Source organism: Wolffia australiana, chromosome 6 (genome assembly GCF_029677425.1).
Source record: "Wolffia australiana isolate 7733 chromosome 6, ASM2967742v1".
NCBI classification, from domain to species: Eukaryota; Viridiplantae; Streptophyta; class Magnoliopsida; order Alismatales; family Araceae; genus Wolffia; species Wolffia australiana.
Window position 1 is genome coordinate 17,828,704 of NC_135840.1, and position 15,983 is coordinate 17,844,686.

The following is a 15,983-nucleotide window of genomic DNA, read 5'->3' on the forward strand; positions in this document are numbered from 1 at the left end:
GTCACCTTTGCCGAGCATGAACCCTATTTTGGGACTACTCTACCTCATCACGCCTTCCGCTGGATGAGGCTCCCTCGGCCCCCCCCTTGGGGCCAAGTCCGATTGTGGAGTCCACCACTCCCACTCCACCCTCCTCACTTCCGGATCTTTCTCCCCTTGATTCCTCTTCCTCACTTCCTCCTGCGGGGTCCTTGGACGTGTCCTCTACCTCTTCGTCATTACCTGCCCTTCCCCTTTCGGCAGCTCTCCCTCTCCCATTGGTCTCCGTTCCTCCTTCTGGCCCCCCATCTTTGTCAAACCCTGGTGCGTCACCCTCCTCCTCTCTCGGTGACCAACCCTCGTCACCCCCCCCTCCCGGTCTACCTCGCCTCCGGTGAGTCTCCTCGACTCCCGGTGTGTCGCCTACTGCTCCTCCCGGAGTCCCCATTGCTTCCGCTCCTTCTCCTGTCGATGGTGACGATCAGTTGGGGTGGCCTATTGCTCTCACGGAAAGGGGTCCGTCAGTGCACTAAGGCCCCCTCTACCTCTCTCTCATTACCTCTCCTTTGACCGGCTGAGTCCTCCCTACCGGTTGTTCCTCACCCGCATCGTGTCGGATCCCGTTCCTCGGCGCTTAGCCGATGCTATCGCTTCTCCCCATTGAAAGCGGCGATGGGACGAGGAGATGCAGTCTCTCCTCAAGAACCACACGTGGGGCGCCGCTCCACTACCTCCGGGCAAGAGGGTAGTGGACTACAAGTGGATTCATGCCAAGAAGCATCATGCGGACGGTACTCGAACGCCTCAAGTCTCGGCTTGTGGCTCGGGGTTCACTCAGTCCTATGGCGTGGACTACTTGAGACGTTCTCTCCGTGGCGAAGATGGAGACTGTCCGGCTTCTTCTGGCGCTTGCAGCACACTTCCACTGGGCCATCCGCCAGTTCGGCGTCAAGAACGCCTTCTTGCACGGCGACTTGACGGAGGAGGTGTACATGCAGCAACCCCCGGGCTACTCACTCGGCCCCCCTGGTCACGTGTGCCGACTGCGGAAGTCCCTCTATGGACTCAAGCAGTCCCCGTGCATGTGGTTTGGGAGGTTCTCCTCTGTTCTGAAGACCGAAGGGTACACTCAGAGCAATGGAGATGCCTCTCTCTTCTTCCGTCACCGCCCGAACGGTGTCTCCATTCTTGCCGTGTACGTCGACGACATCCTTATCACGGGATCTGATGCTGCCGAAGCTGTCCGCCTCAGCACTGCCTTGGCTAAGGGGTTTGAGATCAAGGCCCTAGGCCTTCTTTGCTACTTCCTTGGTCTTGAGGTAGCCTACTCCCCCCGTGGGATCTTCGTCTCGCAGCAGAAATACGCCGTCAACTTACTGGCACTGACAGGGATGACCGATTGTGCGCCGGTGAGCACTCCCATTGATCCCAACGTGAAGTTGGGCAAAGGGGAGGATTCGCCGCTGACGAATTCCCACCGGTATCAGCAGCTGGTGGGGAAGCTCCTCTACTTGACGCACACTCGGCCCGACATCGCCTTCGCCGTCAACCTGCTCAGTCAGTTTATGCACTCCCCACGGGAGATTCACCATCAGGCCGCCCACCGGGTCCTTGCGTACCTGAAGGGCTGCCCCGGAAAGGGCCTGCTCTTCCCTCGCAACACTGACCAGACAGTGAAAGACTACACTGATGCTGACTTTGCCGGCTCCGTTGTGGATCATCAGTCTACCACGGGCTACTGCACGTTTGTTTTTGGCAGTCTCGTCAGCTGGAAAAGTAGCAAGCAGGACAAAGTCTCCCGCTCTAGCGCCGAAGCTGAGTACCGCGCACTCGCCGATGGGGCCTCTGAGGGCCAGTGGATTTACGGCATCCTTCACGATCTTCGCGTGGAGTATGCTGGCCCGATTCACTTCTTCTGCGACAAGTCGACGATCGCGTTGGCCAAGAACCCTGGACAACAGGGCCGCATCAAGCACATGGAGCGCAACCGCTACTTCTTCAAGGAGCGAGTTGACGAAGGGATTTTTGACCTGGACTTTGTTGCATCCGCCGACCAGGCAGCGGACGTCCTTACCAAGGGACTCTCCCGCCCTCTTCTTCAACGTGCCGTCTCCAAGCTCGGTATGGAAGATATCCATACTTCGCTTGCGGGGGGGTGTTAGTGATAGACTATCCCTCATGGGCTAATGGGCCCTATTCTATAAGCCCATTAGCCCTATTATCCTCTCTCCCTCTTAGGGTACATATACCCTTACATGTACTCTGCTCAAGTTATGTCATTATCTTCTCCTTCTCTTCCCCAACATATAACTTTGCATGATAGTCATCGTCTTATTTTTCATGTTTTCATTTCAATAATGCATGCTCTATCTTCTGCAGCGGATTCTGATTTGGTGTCCTCCGACTCGGATAGCGAATTTCAAATCTGTGATGTCTGCAATGCTGAAGAGGTTACTATTTTATAGTCTATATGATTCTGTTGGCGGTGCATCTTAATTGCCTCCCTATTCTTTTTATGTATTGTAGGAGAGAAACAAACTTGCCCGTTGTTCTTCTTGTGGACAACTTTTTCATCTTTCTTGCGTGGTGCCGCCTTTATCAGATCTGCCACCTGTAGAGTGGGTGTGTCCTCCGTGCAAGGAAAAGACTGACAAGTACCTTCTGGAAAAGCAATCTTACGTTGCTGACCTCTTGAACAGGTATTTTTATTCTTGTTCCTTGTCTACTGAGTCTGTATATCAAAATGAGGTGAAGTCTGTAATCTTTATGGCCAGATATGAGGCCGCAAAGGACCGTAAGCTGAAGATCTTGGAAATAGTTCGTTCCTTGGAACTTCCAAATAATCCTCTTGATGATATAATTGATCAAGTGAGTTCTGACATGTGATAAGATTTTGACCCTTCTCATTTTTGTGGGATGTTTTAGGTCTGCAGTAACATATTTGCTCTTTCTTTAACTGTTTTAAGTGGGACATTTATTTTGGGCCCGTTATCCTAAACTCTGTGATTATTCTTCGGTTTACTCCGAGTTCTCGAATCCTTTAAATTAGTTCATTCCGTTTAATGACGAGCTATGAGCCATCTCTTTAAATAATCCAGCAGGTCCGCACTAATTTTACTGGCCACAATTGCAGGAATTTTTATGGCCTGGTACCTGTTAGATGGCTGGTTTGAATGCCGCTTAGTTTTTACTCGGGGGTTTTATGCCAATATGTAATCACCTTTCTGTCTATTTGATGCGGATACATTGGTGAAAAGTATAAGCTACCTTCTCTCCTATCTCCCTCCATTCTCTCAAAAAAATTAACAAGATCTGTAGATTGTGAGAAAATGTAGAGTTGAACTTGAGTTAAGACATGCGGGTTTCATGGGTTAGACAAGCATCAGAAGTACAACTAATACTGATAAAACATGTCTACTGGTGGAAGAAGAAGAATGAAAAAGATGGATTTTGGGGGACTGTTTTGGATCCTTCCCGTCTATTCTTAGGTTTACGCAGCCCTAAATTTTGTTCAAACAAAATATGTTACCGGTGGTTATGTTTGCCCCTCATTTTATCTGAATGGGCTTATGGGGATACCTATTGGACGAACCCTCATGGGCTAAACCAACAGTAGTCGTATTCCTGGTCGTGCTGGAGGATGATGAGGATTTTGTCATTGTCATCAATGGATGATGTGCAGGAGGGTCACTGATTGTGTGTGATCTTTCCTACCTTTCTTCAAAAAAATATCAATGGATGATGTGGAGGATGTTAAAGATGATGAAATCACCATCCACCCTTGGAAGAGGATGATGATGGTGATGGCAAAACTGAGGATTGGATGACAGTGACATTATGATGTGACCACTTTGGACGACTAGGGATTAAATTCGCTCTCTCTACTCTTTCTCTTTTCCCTCTCTATCTCCTCACTCTTTACTCTCTACTTTCTCTTTCCTCTCTCTCTCTCTCTCTCTCTCCCCTCGCTATCTCCTCCGCTCTCTCTTTCCTATTCACACTCTCACAGTCCTCACCCTCTCCGTCAGGGATGGCAGACCCTAATTCCTGGTTGGCAGAAATGGAACTATTGCTTCCTCCTCTTCCCTTTGAGATATATTTGAGTGCTAATCTTTTACGGTTTTATGACAGTTCTTAATTTATATTCACGCTCTGATCGTAACCTTGGTGTTACTAGCTGGGAGGCCCTGATAATGTGGCTGAAATAACGGGCAGGAGGGGCATGCTTGTGAGGGCATCTGTTGGTAGAGGAGTCATTTATCAGCAGAGAAGCTCGTAAGTATTGCTAGTGATGTGGTCCATCTTTTTTACCCTCGACACAGTTCTCTTCAAGATTTTTTTCCTCCCATACTTAGGAAAGAAGTCACCATGGAAATGGTTAATATGCATGAAAAACAACAGTTTTTGGATGGCAAAAAGCTGGTAGCAGTCATCTCTGAAGCTGGTTCTGCTGGAGTTTCTCTTCACGCTGATCGGAGAGCGATCAATCAGGTACACTTATCTGAGTTGGTATAAAATCTCTTCATTATAAATTTGTAAAATTCTAATCAAACAAATCAGAATCACACTGTTAATTCCTTGACTAAATACGTGTTGTGTCACAAACCTCTTCAGAAGAGGAGGGTTCATATTACACTTGAACTTCCATGGAGCGCAGATCGCGCAATCCAACAATTTGGGAGAACTCACAGATCAAATCAAGCATGTGCGCCAGAGTATAGGTCCGTTTCCAGAAACCTTTGAATTACCGTAGCATGATATCTGGAAAGACAATTCCTGATCAAAATTGTTTCTTGGGGCTTATTTGAGTAATGTAATAGTGACATGTTAATGACTTATCACAGAAGACCCAAACAGATCTTTCACGGGTCCATTTAACAGTTGGGTGGGAAATCATTCCCTGACTTTATTGAATTGATAGGTTTATAAATACCCTATATTGTAATGAGTCGAAGGGAATATGACATCTTGAGGTTTTCTTAGAATTTTTGTGCCCTCATCCAGCTTGAAAAGAGGATCAAAATTTGTGCATCTGGGAAGTTATTGATCGTCATTTTCTCTCTTCCTTTAGCCCTTCCTGTACATTCTTGATTCTTGATAGACCGTCTATCACAATGTTAAAAAATGCAGTGCTGGACAGGCCTCACTTTACATTCACGTCTTATCATGATATAAAACTTTCTATGGTTGTTTCTTAGTCGACGAATTTTGTGAAGGCTTATCTTTACCAATCTTGGCGGTGAGAGACGATTTGCATCAACTGTGGCAAAGAGATTAGAAACGCTTGGAGCTTTGACGCAAGGGGATCGCAGGTCTGGCTGGTCTTGTTTGTTGTTTGCATTGTCGCAAAGGGCATGCATAGATTGGACGCCTCTTGAGTTGACTTAATTTGACATGCTTCTTATCCTGGACAGGGCTGGGCTATCGTTAAGTGAGTATAACTATGATTCTAAACACGGGAAGAAAGCCTTGATGATGATGTATAAAGGAATACTGGAACAGGTTCCGTATGATGGGCTGTTTATAATCATATCTACATCGTGTTCCTCATCTAATGTGTTCTACTAATCTACAGGATCCTCTGCCGATTGTTCCCCCTGGATGCTCCTCTGAAAAGCCAGCCTCTATTCAAGAGTTTTTAGCTAAAGCAAAAGCAGCTCTTGTATCCGTTGGACTTGTTAGGGATACCACTACTGGTATGTGCTTTTAAAATGTTCTTGCAAAGCTCATACTTATTCTTTTTTCCATCACTTGTATACTTAATCCAAGAAAAAATGGGAATCAACAGTTCATACAACAATTTTTTTTATAAAATGGTTACAGTGGAATGGGCGTTTATCACTTCTAATAAAAAATGGATGAGCAAAAGGGAGATAAGGACATAGAAGAAATATGAATTGCTTCTAAAAGGTTATAATAATTGGAAGCCAAACAGAAAGGTTTTTTTTGAAGAAAAATAGGGAAGATCACCAGAGAATGGTGATTAGCCTGATGCTGTTAATATAGGTGACAAACTTATACACATCATTGCCAGAGTGACTCCCCTTCACTCCCTCCTAAGCCAGTATGCAGTAAGACTCTCCATTTTATGAAGCATGCCGCCATTGAGGCCATCCTCCCTTTAAAAAGCATCTCATTACGGTGCAGCCATATCACTCATTGCACTGCAAGGGGTCGTCCCCATTCCATTTTCCTCCGGGATCCACTTTCCCTGAAAGAGCCCCAGAAGGCCTCGTCAGAGGAGAAATCCACCCATGAGACCTGCTGCAATGCCCATATCATCTGGGCAAACTGACACGCAAAGCAAACAATGGGAAATGTCTTCGTCGCCTGATGTGCACGTAGCGCATTCTGCTGCAGCATCCGGGAAACTTTCTCTTCCCACAGGTTCGTGTCACAAGTCGCTGCCTAAGCAAACAAAATGCCGTTTAAATGGAGTTTTCATTTTTCTAAAGAGTGTTCTTTGCTTGAAGCCGACGTGGTGTCTATTTTTTCTCATATTTAAATATTGAACTAATGCGGCTGACCCTTGAGCTTTTCTCGTTTACTTGGATAACATATTCTCTTCTACTTGATGGTCCATACCATATTTTACAAGCTCATGTTGAACATTATGCCTAACTAGTTGATTACAGTAGTTTGTGAGTATCCTGATACAAACCTCTCCACGAGATACGTGAGGAAGACACATGTCTGCATGGAGGCACATTAGGGGCCCTTTTAAGGGCATTGAGCCTATAAATAAGAGGAGAGTAACCTTCCACAGGTTATTGATTTTATTTCTTACCCGATTGGGCCAGAGTAGGCTGGAGCAGAGGAGATTCTCTAAAATCAGGGGGAGCCGATCTGTTGAGCTCTTGGGCAAGGACAGTCGATTCGGTGGTGTCCATCTACATGACCGTCTATCGACTACGTTCTCTTTCTCTCTCTATCTCTGATGAAAATTCCTTTTTCTATTAATCGCCTTAGCACTGCAACATTGATTGGATGCCGGATTTTTGTGGTTCAATTGGATGCTGTTTCTCTCTTGAGATTTGATTTGCGTTGATCGGATCGTTAGGGAATTAGCATCATATCCCCGGGTAGTTTCTGACCGCAAAAGCTAGGTCATCAGACCTATCACAACACCAAAAATATCTTCCGTCAACTTTAAAATCTGGTTTAGATGATGAAGCCTGTTAGAAGTTTCCATGGTTAGTCGGCATTTTGACCTAGCCGCCAGTCAGCTCGGGAAGAAAACACAAAAGAAAGCTTCCTTGTTTAACTCTTAGGGTTTCTCTGGTTTAAAACCAGAGATTTTCAAATAAATGGGTCGATCCCATATCAGAGTGCACTAGCGGTGATAAGTCAGTGGGCCCCTTATATATGGGGCCCACATTTACAGATAAATAAAACAGTAAATAAGACAGGAAAATATAAGGCCTTCTGATGACAAAGCCCAATCAACCTTAAACACAAAACAAGTGCTAGTATAAAGATCATGAACGAGGAGATAGCAAAGAAGATGGGAGGTACTACAGATTCTTAATATTAAAGCAAGTTTACAAGCGGGATCAGATAACTATTCATTCTGAATCTCAGAAGAATGGATAGTAGTTTTCTTAGAGAGAAGGAAGATTGGATAGTGGTGAATTTCTTATTTGGAGTCCCAGTCCAGGTACTTTTGTATACTCAAAATATACATGACGCCTATCGACTGTACTAAATTCTTTCCACCTTGAACAAGCGGAGGCTCTAAAGTTCTGCGGTCAAACATTTTATTTCATTAAACCTCAATTGAGTTTGGAAGGGTATATTCCAGATAAAATCGTTTTTTTTTATTTTTATAAAAAGTCCAGATAAAATCGTAGGGCTAATCTCGATGAAAAAATCAGGTTTAATGCCATTGGCTCTCAAAAACATTAGAAAACACAAGATACGAAATCATATCAAATATTGGTCCAAACCATTGGGGGCATGAGTTGCGTAATCCTATCTCTCATCGTTTCTTTATAAGGTGGCTGTATCAAAGATTCTTATCATTTGCCTTTTGTGGCTTCCATTAACATTTATATTTCTCAAAATATATTTTTGAATTTTCAGGAAATGGGAAGGATATCGGAAAAGGCCGTATTGCAGATTCAGATATGCATGATGTTGGACGATTTCTCAACCGCCTTTTGGGATTACCCATTTACTTCCAAAATAGGTATTATAAGTGTGATCCTGAGTTCGACTTGATGAAAACGTTATATATTGCTGTATCATTGGAGGTTTCAACTTTGTGAGCAGGCTTTTTGAATTTTTCTCCGGCATTCTTGATCTCTTGGTAAGTAATGCTCGAAAAGAAGGGCACTTTGACTTTGGGATTGTTGATATCAAAGCAAGCATTATTGAACTTAGAGGACAAGCGAAGGTTTGATATTCCCGTCTCTAACTCCTCCGTTTCCTAAATTATGTGTGAGTTCCTTTGTTATTTTGCAGACTGTTCATGTCGATCAAATGACTGGTGCATCTACCGTGCTATTCACTTTCACCATCGACCGTGGTATCAAGTGGGAGGTAACTCTGAAATTTTACCTAGTATGAGATTTCATATTCAAATTTTGCTATCCGTATTCGGTTATTTACTATATTATCAGGAAAGGTTGTTTGAAAGAACGTCTACTTTGTTCCTGTTTCATGATTAAGACCCAATTGTTGGGGTTTGTTTGAGTTATATCACCAGAAACCATGCAGTTAGGTATGGTTCGTGCAATGAAATATGGAAAAAAACGGAAAAGTTCATCTCTTTGAGAATGAGCAGGGCAATATTGCTTCAAAAGAACAATGACAGCGTTGCAATTGAACTGCCCAATATTTGATCGTTTCTTCTTCATTTTCACCTTAATTGACTTCGTAACATGAAGATGGATCTGAATTTCTTGCTCCTAAGCTTCTGTTCATATTGTAATTTTGTACGCTTCTAATTATGCTCCTTAAGTTGTGCCTGAATCTTCGTTGACTTGGTACCATGAAAATGTATCTGAATGTTATGAAGTCAATTCAGATGCAGATGAAGAAGGAATGAAGTTCTGAAAAACACAAAGGATGTCAGAGGCTCAGAAGATTCTGAGGTCACATTATGGAGTATGAAGAAAATAAATCTATATTAACAAAGAAAGTTAAGCTGTATGTGTTTGGTTACTGTATAATTGACATGCCGTTCCCATGACGTAGAAGCTAAGGAATTGTATTTATCCTATTTCCATGACGTAGAACCTTAGGAGTTGTAGTTATCTTATTCCTACAACATAGAAGCTTAGGAATTGTATTGAATCTATGGACCTTGTATACAGTTGACAGGAAAACAAATCTGCAGGTGTGCACTTCCTTTTCTGGTTGATGTCAGCTGCAATCATATGTTTGAGATGCAGATGGAGAAATGGATTCGGAAGAATCTTTCCACATGTTTGATCCAAACTTTTGGTTGAGAGCAATGGAATGACTTGAGTATGCCCATCTTGTAGAGTAACCTTGTTCGCTTCCATAATTTTTAGCGGCCTGCTCGAATAGGCTGTGGGATGATCTGGAATCCATTTCCTATTTTGAAAGTGGAAGTGATGTGGAAAATTACCTTCCAATTTCATATTGATTGTTGCAAGCTGTTACTTCATATGCTCTAGACTATTCATCGACGTTGAAAATCGAGTACAGCATCTTCCTTCACTTCAGGATTAGACATGATTCGAAACCAAGAATCTTCAGCCCTGAATTTTTTTTTAAGAAAGACGGGAGATCACACAAACTTGGTCTCTCCTGATGTGATAAATAAATATGATCGTTAATTACACATAAGACCTAAAGGGCCTGCGCCACTCCCTGGCTGTGGTCCTTAAGACCACAGAGGCTAGAGTCACCACTACTTGTCCGCTGAAGATGACCTTGTTTCTACTGAGTGCACCACCCTGTATGGAATCCCAAAAGGCCTCCTCTGAGACGTCCACCCCTGTGGTCGGCTGGTCGGTCCACAGGGCTTGGGTATACAAGCATTCGAAGAAGAGATGGGTGCAGTCTTCTTCGACACTTACACACATAGCACACTCCATAGAGGCTTCTGGGAGCCACCTCTTCCTGACTTCCTTCGTCACTAGTCTTCATCGAAGGAGCAGCTGACAGAATAATCTTATCTTAAGGGGGGTCGTTTGTCTCCTTATGGTGCAACATGGGTAGATGATCCTCAGTTCTTCCTCTATGTGTCTGGGCTGAGCCTTGGGTAAGCATCCGGACAGAGAGTCTTCGGCCCTGATACCAATTAATAATACCGCTGTACTACCAATAATAGGAAATCCAATATCTTTCTGAAGTCTTCTACAATGTCGTTCCCAACAATCAAGTCAGATTGAGAACAGATAGAGATTGAAGAGAGAATAGGTCAGAAGAGAAGAATAAGGAAGATAGAGGTTTGGAAGCAATGGCGCATCAGCCAATGCTCCCTCTGGATTGGGAGGATCTACTGTGCTCAGGCCCAGCTGCCCCAGAAACCACTTCAAGAAATGGTAAATCATATCCTCTTGTTGGAGTGGTCCCCTAGTATATATAGGGTCTGTCTTCTGCCTGATGTCGTTGCCTCATGTGTAGTCACATGTCTGTCTTCTGCTTGTTTCATGTGTTTTCTGAGGTAAGTCCTTGGGTCGTATCAGATGAAACTGTAAGTTCTATCACATTTAGGCTCTCTTACTGTACTTATGGGAGATGAAATACTACCTTGTTAGATTTTAGACTCAGTTTCCATGCTGGAAGATGAATATTCTGAATCTTAAACAAATTTCAGTTTGCTAAAAGTCTGCTGGAGGAAAAGGAAAAAGATGAAGCTTCCACTGCAAATAATGGATTTTACGAGTCTTGGCGAGAATGGATGGGAAGGCGACATTTTGTTTTGGCACTGGAAAGGTATATTTCTTAGAGAAATTTTAATATTATTTTTTGGTCAGATGTTTGGTCGGGTATTTAATTTATATTTATTTTTGATAAACCTGTAATGGTGTACCTCACAAGGGCTTGTACTGATGTCTATTTTTAATCCACTTCGATGAGCTAAACAAGTTGCTTTTACTTCAGGCTTCATTTGCCATCCAGGAAACCTAGTATAGTTATGGTATTCATTAGTATTTTATTCGGGATTACTTAGATCAAGCTTAGTATATCTTCTTCGATTTTTTTTCAAACTATCAACCATGTCACTGAATCCAATTCTTTTTCTCAAAGCCTCACAACAGAGAATCCTCATTTGTAGTGTTCTGAATTTGCCGTGATTCTTGCTTTCTATTTTTCAGTTCATTTCGTCTCACTAAAAAAAACTTCTACATTTTCATCTTGTGATCTCAGTTCTTCGGAAATGTTCAAAATATTTCGTCCTGCCGTTGGTGAGGCGCTGAGGTATCTATATCTCTACGCGTTTACAAAGCAAATTTGAAATTGTTGATGCTCATGTTATCTAAAATTTTCCTGAAGTAGGGAAATGCCATATTCGGAGCTCAAAAATAAATATCGAAAAGTTTCATCGATCGAGAAGGCCCATGCTGGCTGGGAGGAAGAGTATAACATTTCATCTGGACAGGTGTGCTTCATGGAATTATTGAATAAAAATACCCATTTATTTGTTTTCACCAGTCTTAGATGACACTTTTGTGACATCCTTTTCTTGATTTATATATTACTGATGAAAATCACGTCTAATCACTTCTATGTCATTTATTTCTATCAAATAGAGTGTGATATGCTCCGGCCGATATAAGAAATAAAAACATGAAAGCACAATGGATCTGAACAATGTATGTTCCAATCTCAACAGAAAACGGAGGTAAGCAGTCGTAAATTGGAGGAGGAGATCACAATTGAGGAGAGAGAGATATTAATGGGAGAACTTGGCCGTATCAGCCATTTCCCGTCTTCTGTATGGTCCACTTCCTTTTTGCTGCATCCAAATCCTAGGTTGTTGCCATCAATGCAACTGCCACAACCACCGGTGCAAGTCTCATTTACCTTACTAAAAAGCGAACATGGATGAAAATGATGACAATGATGATCACAAATTTATCATTCAGTCCGCAGAAGAGGGAAGACTTTCTCAATCGTGTTTGCACATCACCAAAGAAAATGGCGAGTTGACAATTACAGTGATAATGACGAATTTTTCATTGTCCTTGACATCCCAGCTGACGAATTCACCCAATCATCTGTTACGATTCACTAAGCCCCCTAGGGGCGTTATCCTCTTTCTGCATTTCCTTGGTATTTCCCTTTAAATATGCAGCCCTCCTCGTTGGAGGCAGGACATGAAGTATTGAGTTGTTTCCTCTAGTAGTCTCTCCTCCTCCCTCCCTCAACGACGTCCACTCCATCGAGTCCTCGGCGACGTCCACTCCGCCGTCCCTCCGACCGCTTGTGACCCTCTGGCCACGTCCACTCCGCCCGGGTTCACCCGTCTTCGATACGATCCCGGTTGGGATCCTATCATCATCATCCATGGATGACGATGACAAATTTGTCAGCATCATCCACCAACCCTATCTCACACCTCAGTCTCACTATTGTTTCTACTTTTCTGCTTACAAGTTCCTTGACTGCGTGGTCAAACGTCCTGCTGCTGCATCCATATTTCATCTAGTTGCTACTACTCCCACTGCCTCATTCACCCGTCCAACTCAATGAGGCAGTTCTCCCCTTTGCCATACCAATGAGGCACCAGTTTGCATGTGTCCTTGTGCTGGTGTCATGCCAAGCATCTCCATACAATGGGCGACTAGAATCACTCTATATCTAGATCTGATGTCCTGGCATCAACTGCTTATGTCTCCAGTTTCTAGGTCTTGGTAGCCTTGGCAGCTCCAGTCTGTTCCTCAGGCGATGACAACAGCCGTATCTAGGAGCATTTTATTCGTTTGGCCTACTAGTAACATTACTTTCATTCTTACATGCTTGGGGGTAGTTCAGTCATTGTCCCCTTTTTGGTTAGGTTTCCCTTTGAATAAATGTAGCCCTTGTGATCGCTGCTAGTGGGGCAGACTAGAGGTGATCCAAATTGTGTTCATATATATATATATATTCTCCAGTGATGTCCATCCCATCATCTATCCCTTTCAGCCAAGGTCCATCCTGGCATCCCCCTCTGCCGATGATCTTTCTGGCCCTCTCCTTTTGTGTTCCTGGCTGTGATTGTACAGCCACTTTCCGTTCTTCATCTCTATTTAATCTCTACTTTACTTTCTCTCCTCCACTCCGGATGGACTGGGTCGTTGATTATGGGGTGACTGAACAAATGACTCCAAGCCATCATCTTCTGTACGATCAATTACGGGTACATTCCATATCAAAGCGCATCTCATTTCCTTTTGCTGTAATTCGGTACATTCCATTCTTATTCTTCTACCTTTAATAGGCAGATGAAGCAATGAACTATTGCATACAGGCTTTAATATATACCTGAAATGAACAAACACCCATTAATTTCTTGTTGGCCCATCTCTATCCCTACTAATTGACCAATACCTCTGTGCTGTCTTCTTTCGAACCGTCAATTATTTGTTGTCAAGGCATCTTATTTCCTCGCTTTGAGCTGCATTTTGCCGACATATTCGTAAGAGTGTATCAGAGTTTCACATCTTTTAGCAATAATTTAATATCATCAATTCTAACTCATCTACCTTGAATTTGCAGATAGATTATTTTTTTTGAAAGTAAGCCTTAATATACTTGACGTGAACTAACTCATCTACCTTCAATTTTAACTCATCTTTTCTTAAATGATCTATCGTTCGGCTAAGTCTTTACATATAATTCATTTTAATTATAATTGCTTCAAATTCATAACTTCCCATACATTTCAAGAATTACATTTTTGTAGAAGTTTGCCTTTTCTGAGATATTTTTCCAATGTTTCAGCCCCTTAAAACGTTTTCAGTGACCAAATTATCTTTCTTTTTTCTTCTTTTTTTTCTTGGCGAAGCTAAATCGATTCTCTCAATTTCAGTGCATGCATGGACCCAAATGCAAACTTGGAGCCCACTGTACAGTTGGAAAAAGAGTACAAGAACTCAACGTGTTAGGTGGTCTGATCCTCCCTGTCTGGGGCACAATTGAGAAAGCTCTTTCAAAGCAGGTACATCGATTGACATGTTATACTGCTGAATCACCAGAATCCTGTTCATTAAATAACATATTTATTTTGCATTATTTTTTAATTTTATTTTTCAGAATCATCTGGAAACAGCTCTTTGAGAAAATAATATAATATCCTCAGGGATCAGTTGGCAGAGAATAGTTTCAAGTAGCAGTTTGATAAAAGTCACTAACTCTAAAACCCCCCAAAAATCCACTTCGGAGTCCCAGGATTAGCTTCTTTGGGTAGATATATTAATGTAATTTTTAATATGTATCGTAAACTAGAGAAGTATTGAGATTCTTAAGGGCATGATCGACGATGGGAACACCCTCAAATCCTGAAAATTCAAAGAAACTTATGGCTTGCTTAGGGTCATTTTGAAAATTTTGGTATGGACGTCAGTATTCCCCGAATAAATATTTCTGAACAAAGTTTTTTTTTATAGTATTAGTATAAATTTACACTGTCGTTTATCAAGATTAAGATTAGATTACTTCTCTGTTCGACTTTGCAACTCGCCTTTTTCCAATTGTTGCGAGGTTATTTGGTTCCGAAATCTCAGCTTCAATACCTTTTTGATTTGTGAAAATGTCTGGGACATCTAAAATCGATAGTTCACTGTCAAATTTAAACGTTTTCCTGCATAAAAAAGTTGCGGAAGCAATACAAATTAGTTATCTTTTTCTCTGTTGTTTTTTTAATTTTTTCTCTTATGATTATATTAGAATTATAGATATTAATTTTTTTCTACTTCACTGTTTTTCAATCTTCCCATTTTCAAATTTTTTTCAAATACATAATTTTATGAATTTAAAAAGCTGTTGAAGCCACAACGGTTGTGTACGTTTTTCTCTTTTTATTTATTAGTTCTTATATTCTTACTGTTTTTATTTAAAATTTTTTTTCATTTTTCCACTTTATTTTAATTATGTTTTTTTTCGTTTTTACCCCTATTTTTATCTAAAGTTTTTTTATCAACTGGTACGCTTGCCTCGAAACAGTTTAACAGGAACATATCTATTTATCTATATTATTGAACTTCCCAACTAAAGCTTGATGATGTGATGTATATCTAAATATGGCTTAAAAACTGCAGGCTCGAGAAAGCTACAAAAGAATTCGAGTCGTCCGGGTAGAGACCACTGTGGATCCTAAGAGAGTCGTTGGCCTCCTCATTCCAAATGCTGCTGTTCGAACGGTGCTTCAAGGTAGTCATATTCAAACAAAACAATATACTTTGCTCGCGATAATTATTTTTTACGATTTCAAATTCTGACATTCTATGTTTTATGTTTCAGATTTATCATGGGTTGAAAATATCGACGAATGAGATGCACCCACAGGTAAAGGGTTGAAATATATTGTCCAGCAAGCTATAGGTTGTACAGATCTTGCCCGTAATGTGCCCCGATAATTTATAATCCTTGTACAAGATGAACTTGAGGAAAAGTTTTTGTTACAACGTATCAATTTATGATCTAACCCTTTTCAGAAAAAAATTATGATTTAACCGTATGATCGAATTCCTTGTCTCTTGCTTGAGCAAACTTTTCCCATTTCACGACAAATGCTTCGAAGGATTACATGTTAGTATCTTTCACTGTCAAAGAACTAATTTAAGGTCCAATTACTTCCATTCAACTTCAATTCAACTTGTATCATTTGAATGACAAAAGTTGGCCTGGTATCATCATCTTTGCTGATGTACTATCAGCTACTAAAGGCACATGCTTAGGTTGAAGAGGTTAATTGCCTTTAATTTCTTTCTTTCCAAACATCGTTATTTCCAAATCTATTCGTGGTAATAACCCTCAACTCTTTATTAGCTCGTTTTTAGATGCATCTCTTCTTATCAGTTTCACCATTCACTAGCAACAAAATC

General features: G+C 41.8%; 1 protein-coding gene across 3 annotated transcripts in view; it reads left to right on the forward strand.

The window, feature by feature from the left end:
* EMB1135 (RING/FYVE/PHD zinc finger superfamily protein) overlaps positions 1–15,616 on the forward strand; it is a 35,079-nt gene extending 19,463 nt beyond the window's left edge. For 2 of the 3 annotated variants that reach the window (XM_078577168.1, XM_078577170.1), the window contains exons 15-32: positions 2,359–2,429; positions 2,506–2,678; positions 2,754–2,847; positions 4,157–4,254; positions 4,335–4,470; positions 4,594–4,700; positions 5,196–5,291; positions 5,394–5,481; positions 5,555–5,675; positions 8,062–8,167; positions 8,251–8,374; positions 8,443–8,520; positions 10,772–10,890; positions 11,326–11,376; positions 11,452–11,557; positions 13,970–14,098; positions 15,198–15,309; positions 15,400–15,616. In XM_078577168.1, the coding sequence (XP_078433294.1) occupies positions 2,359–2,429; positions 2,506–2,678; positions 2,754–2,847; positions 4,157–4,254; positions 4,335–4,470; positions 4,594–4,700; positions 5,196–5,291; positions 5,394–5,481; positions 5,555–5,675; positions 8,062–8,167; positions 8,251–8,374; positions 8,443–8,520; positions 10,772–10,890; positions 11,326–11,376; positions 11,452–11,557; positions 13,970–14,098; positions 15,198–15,309; positions 15,400–15,431 (1,841 nt within the window). In that variant the 3' untranslated portion in view covers positions 15,432–15,616. The remainder of the gene's footprint in view (positions 1–2,358; positions 2,430–2,505; positions 2,679–2,753; positions 2,848–4,156; positions 4,255–4,334; positions 4,471–4,593; positions 4,701–5,195; positions 5,292–5,393; positions 5,482–5,554; positions 5,676–8,061; positions 8,168–8,250; positions 8,375–8,442; positions 8,521–10,771; positions 10,891–11,325; positions 11,377–11,451; positions 11,558–13,969; positions 14,099–15,197; positions 15,310–15,399) is intronic. The other variant, XM_078577169.1, reaches the window with a different exon arrangement.
* The last annotated feature ends 367 nt before the right edge of the window (positions 15,617–15,983 follow it).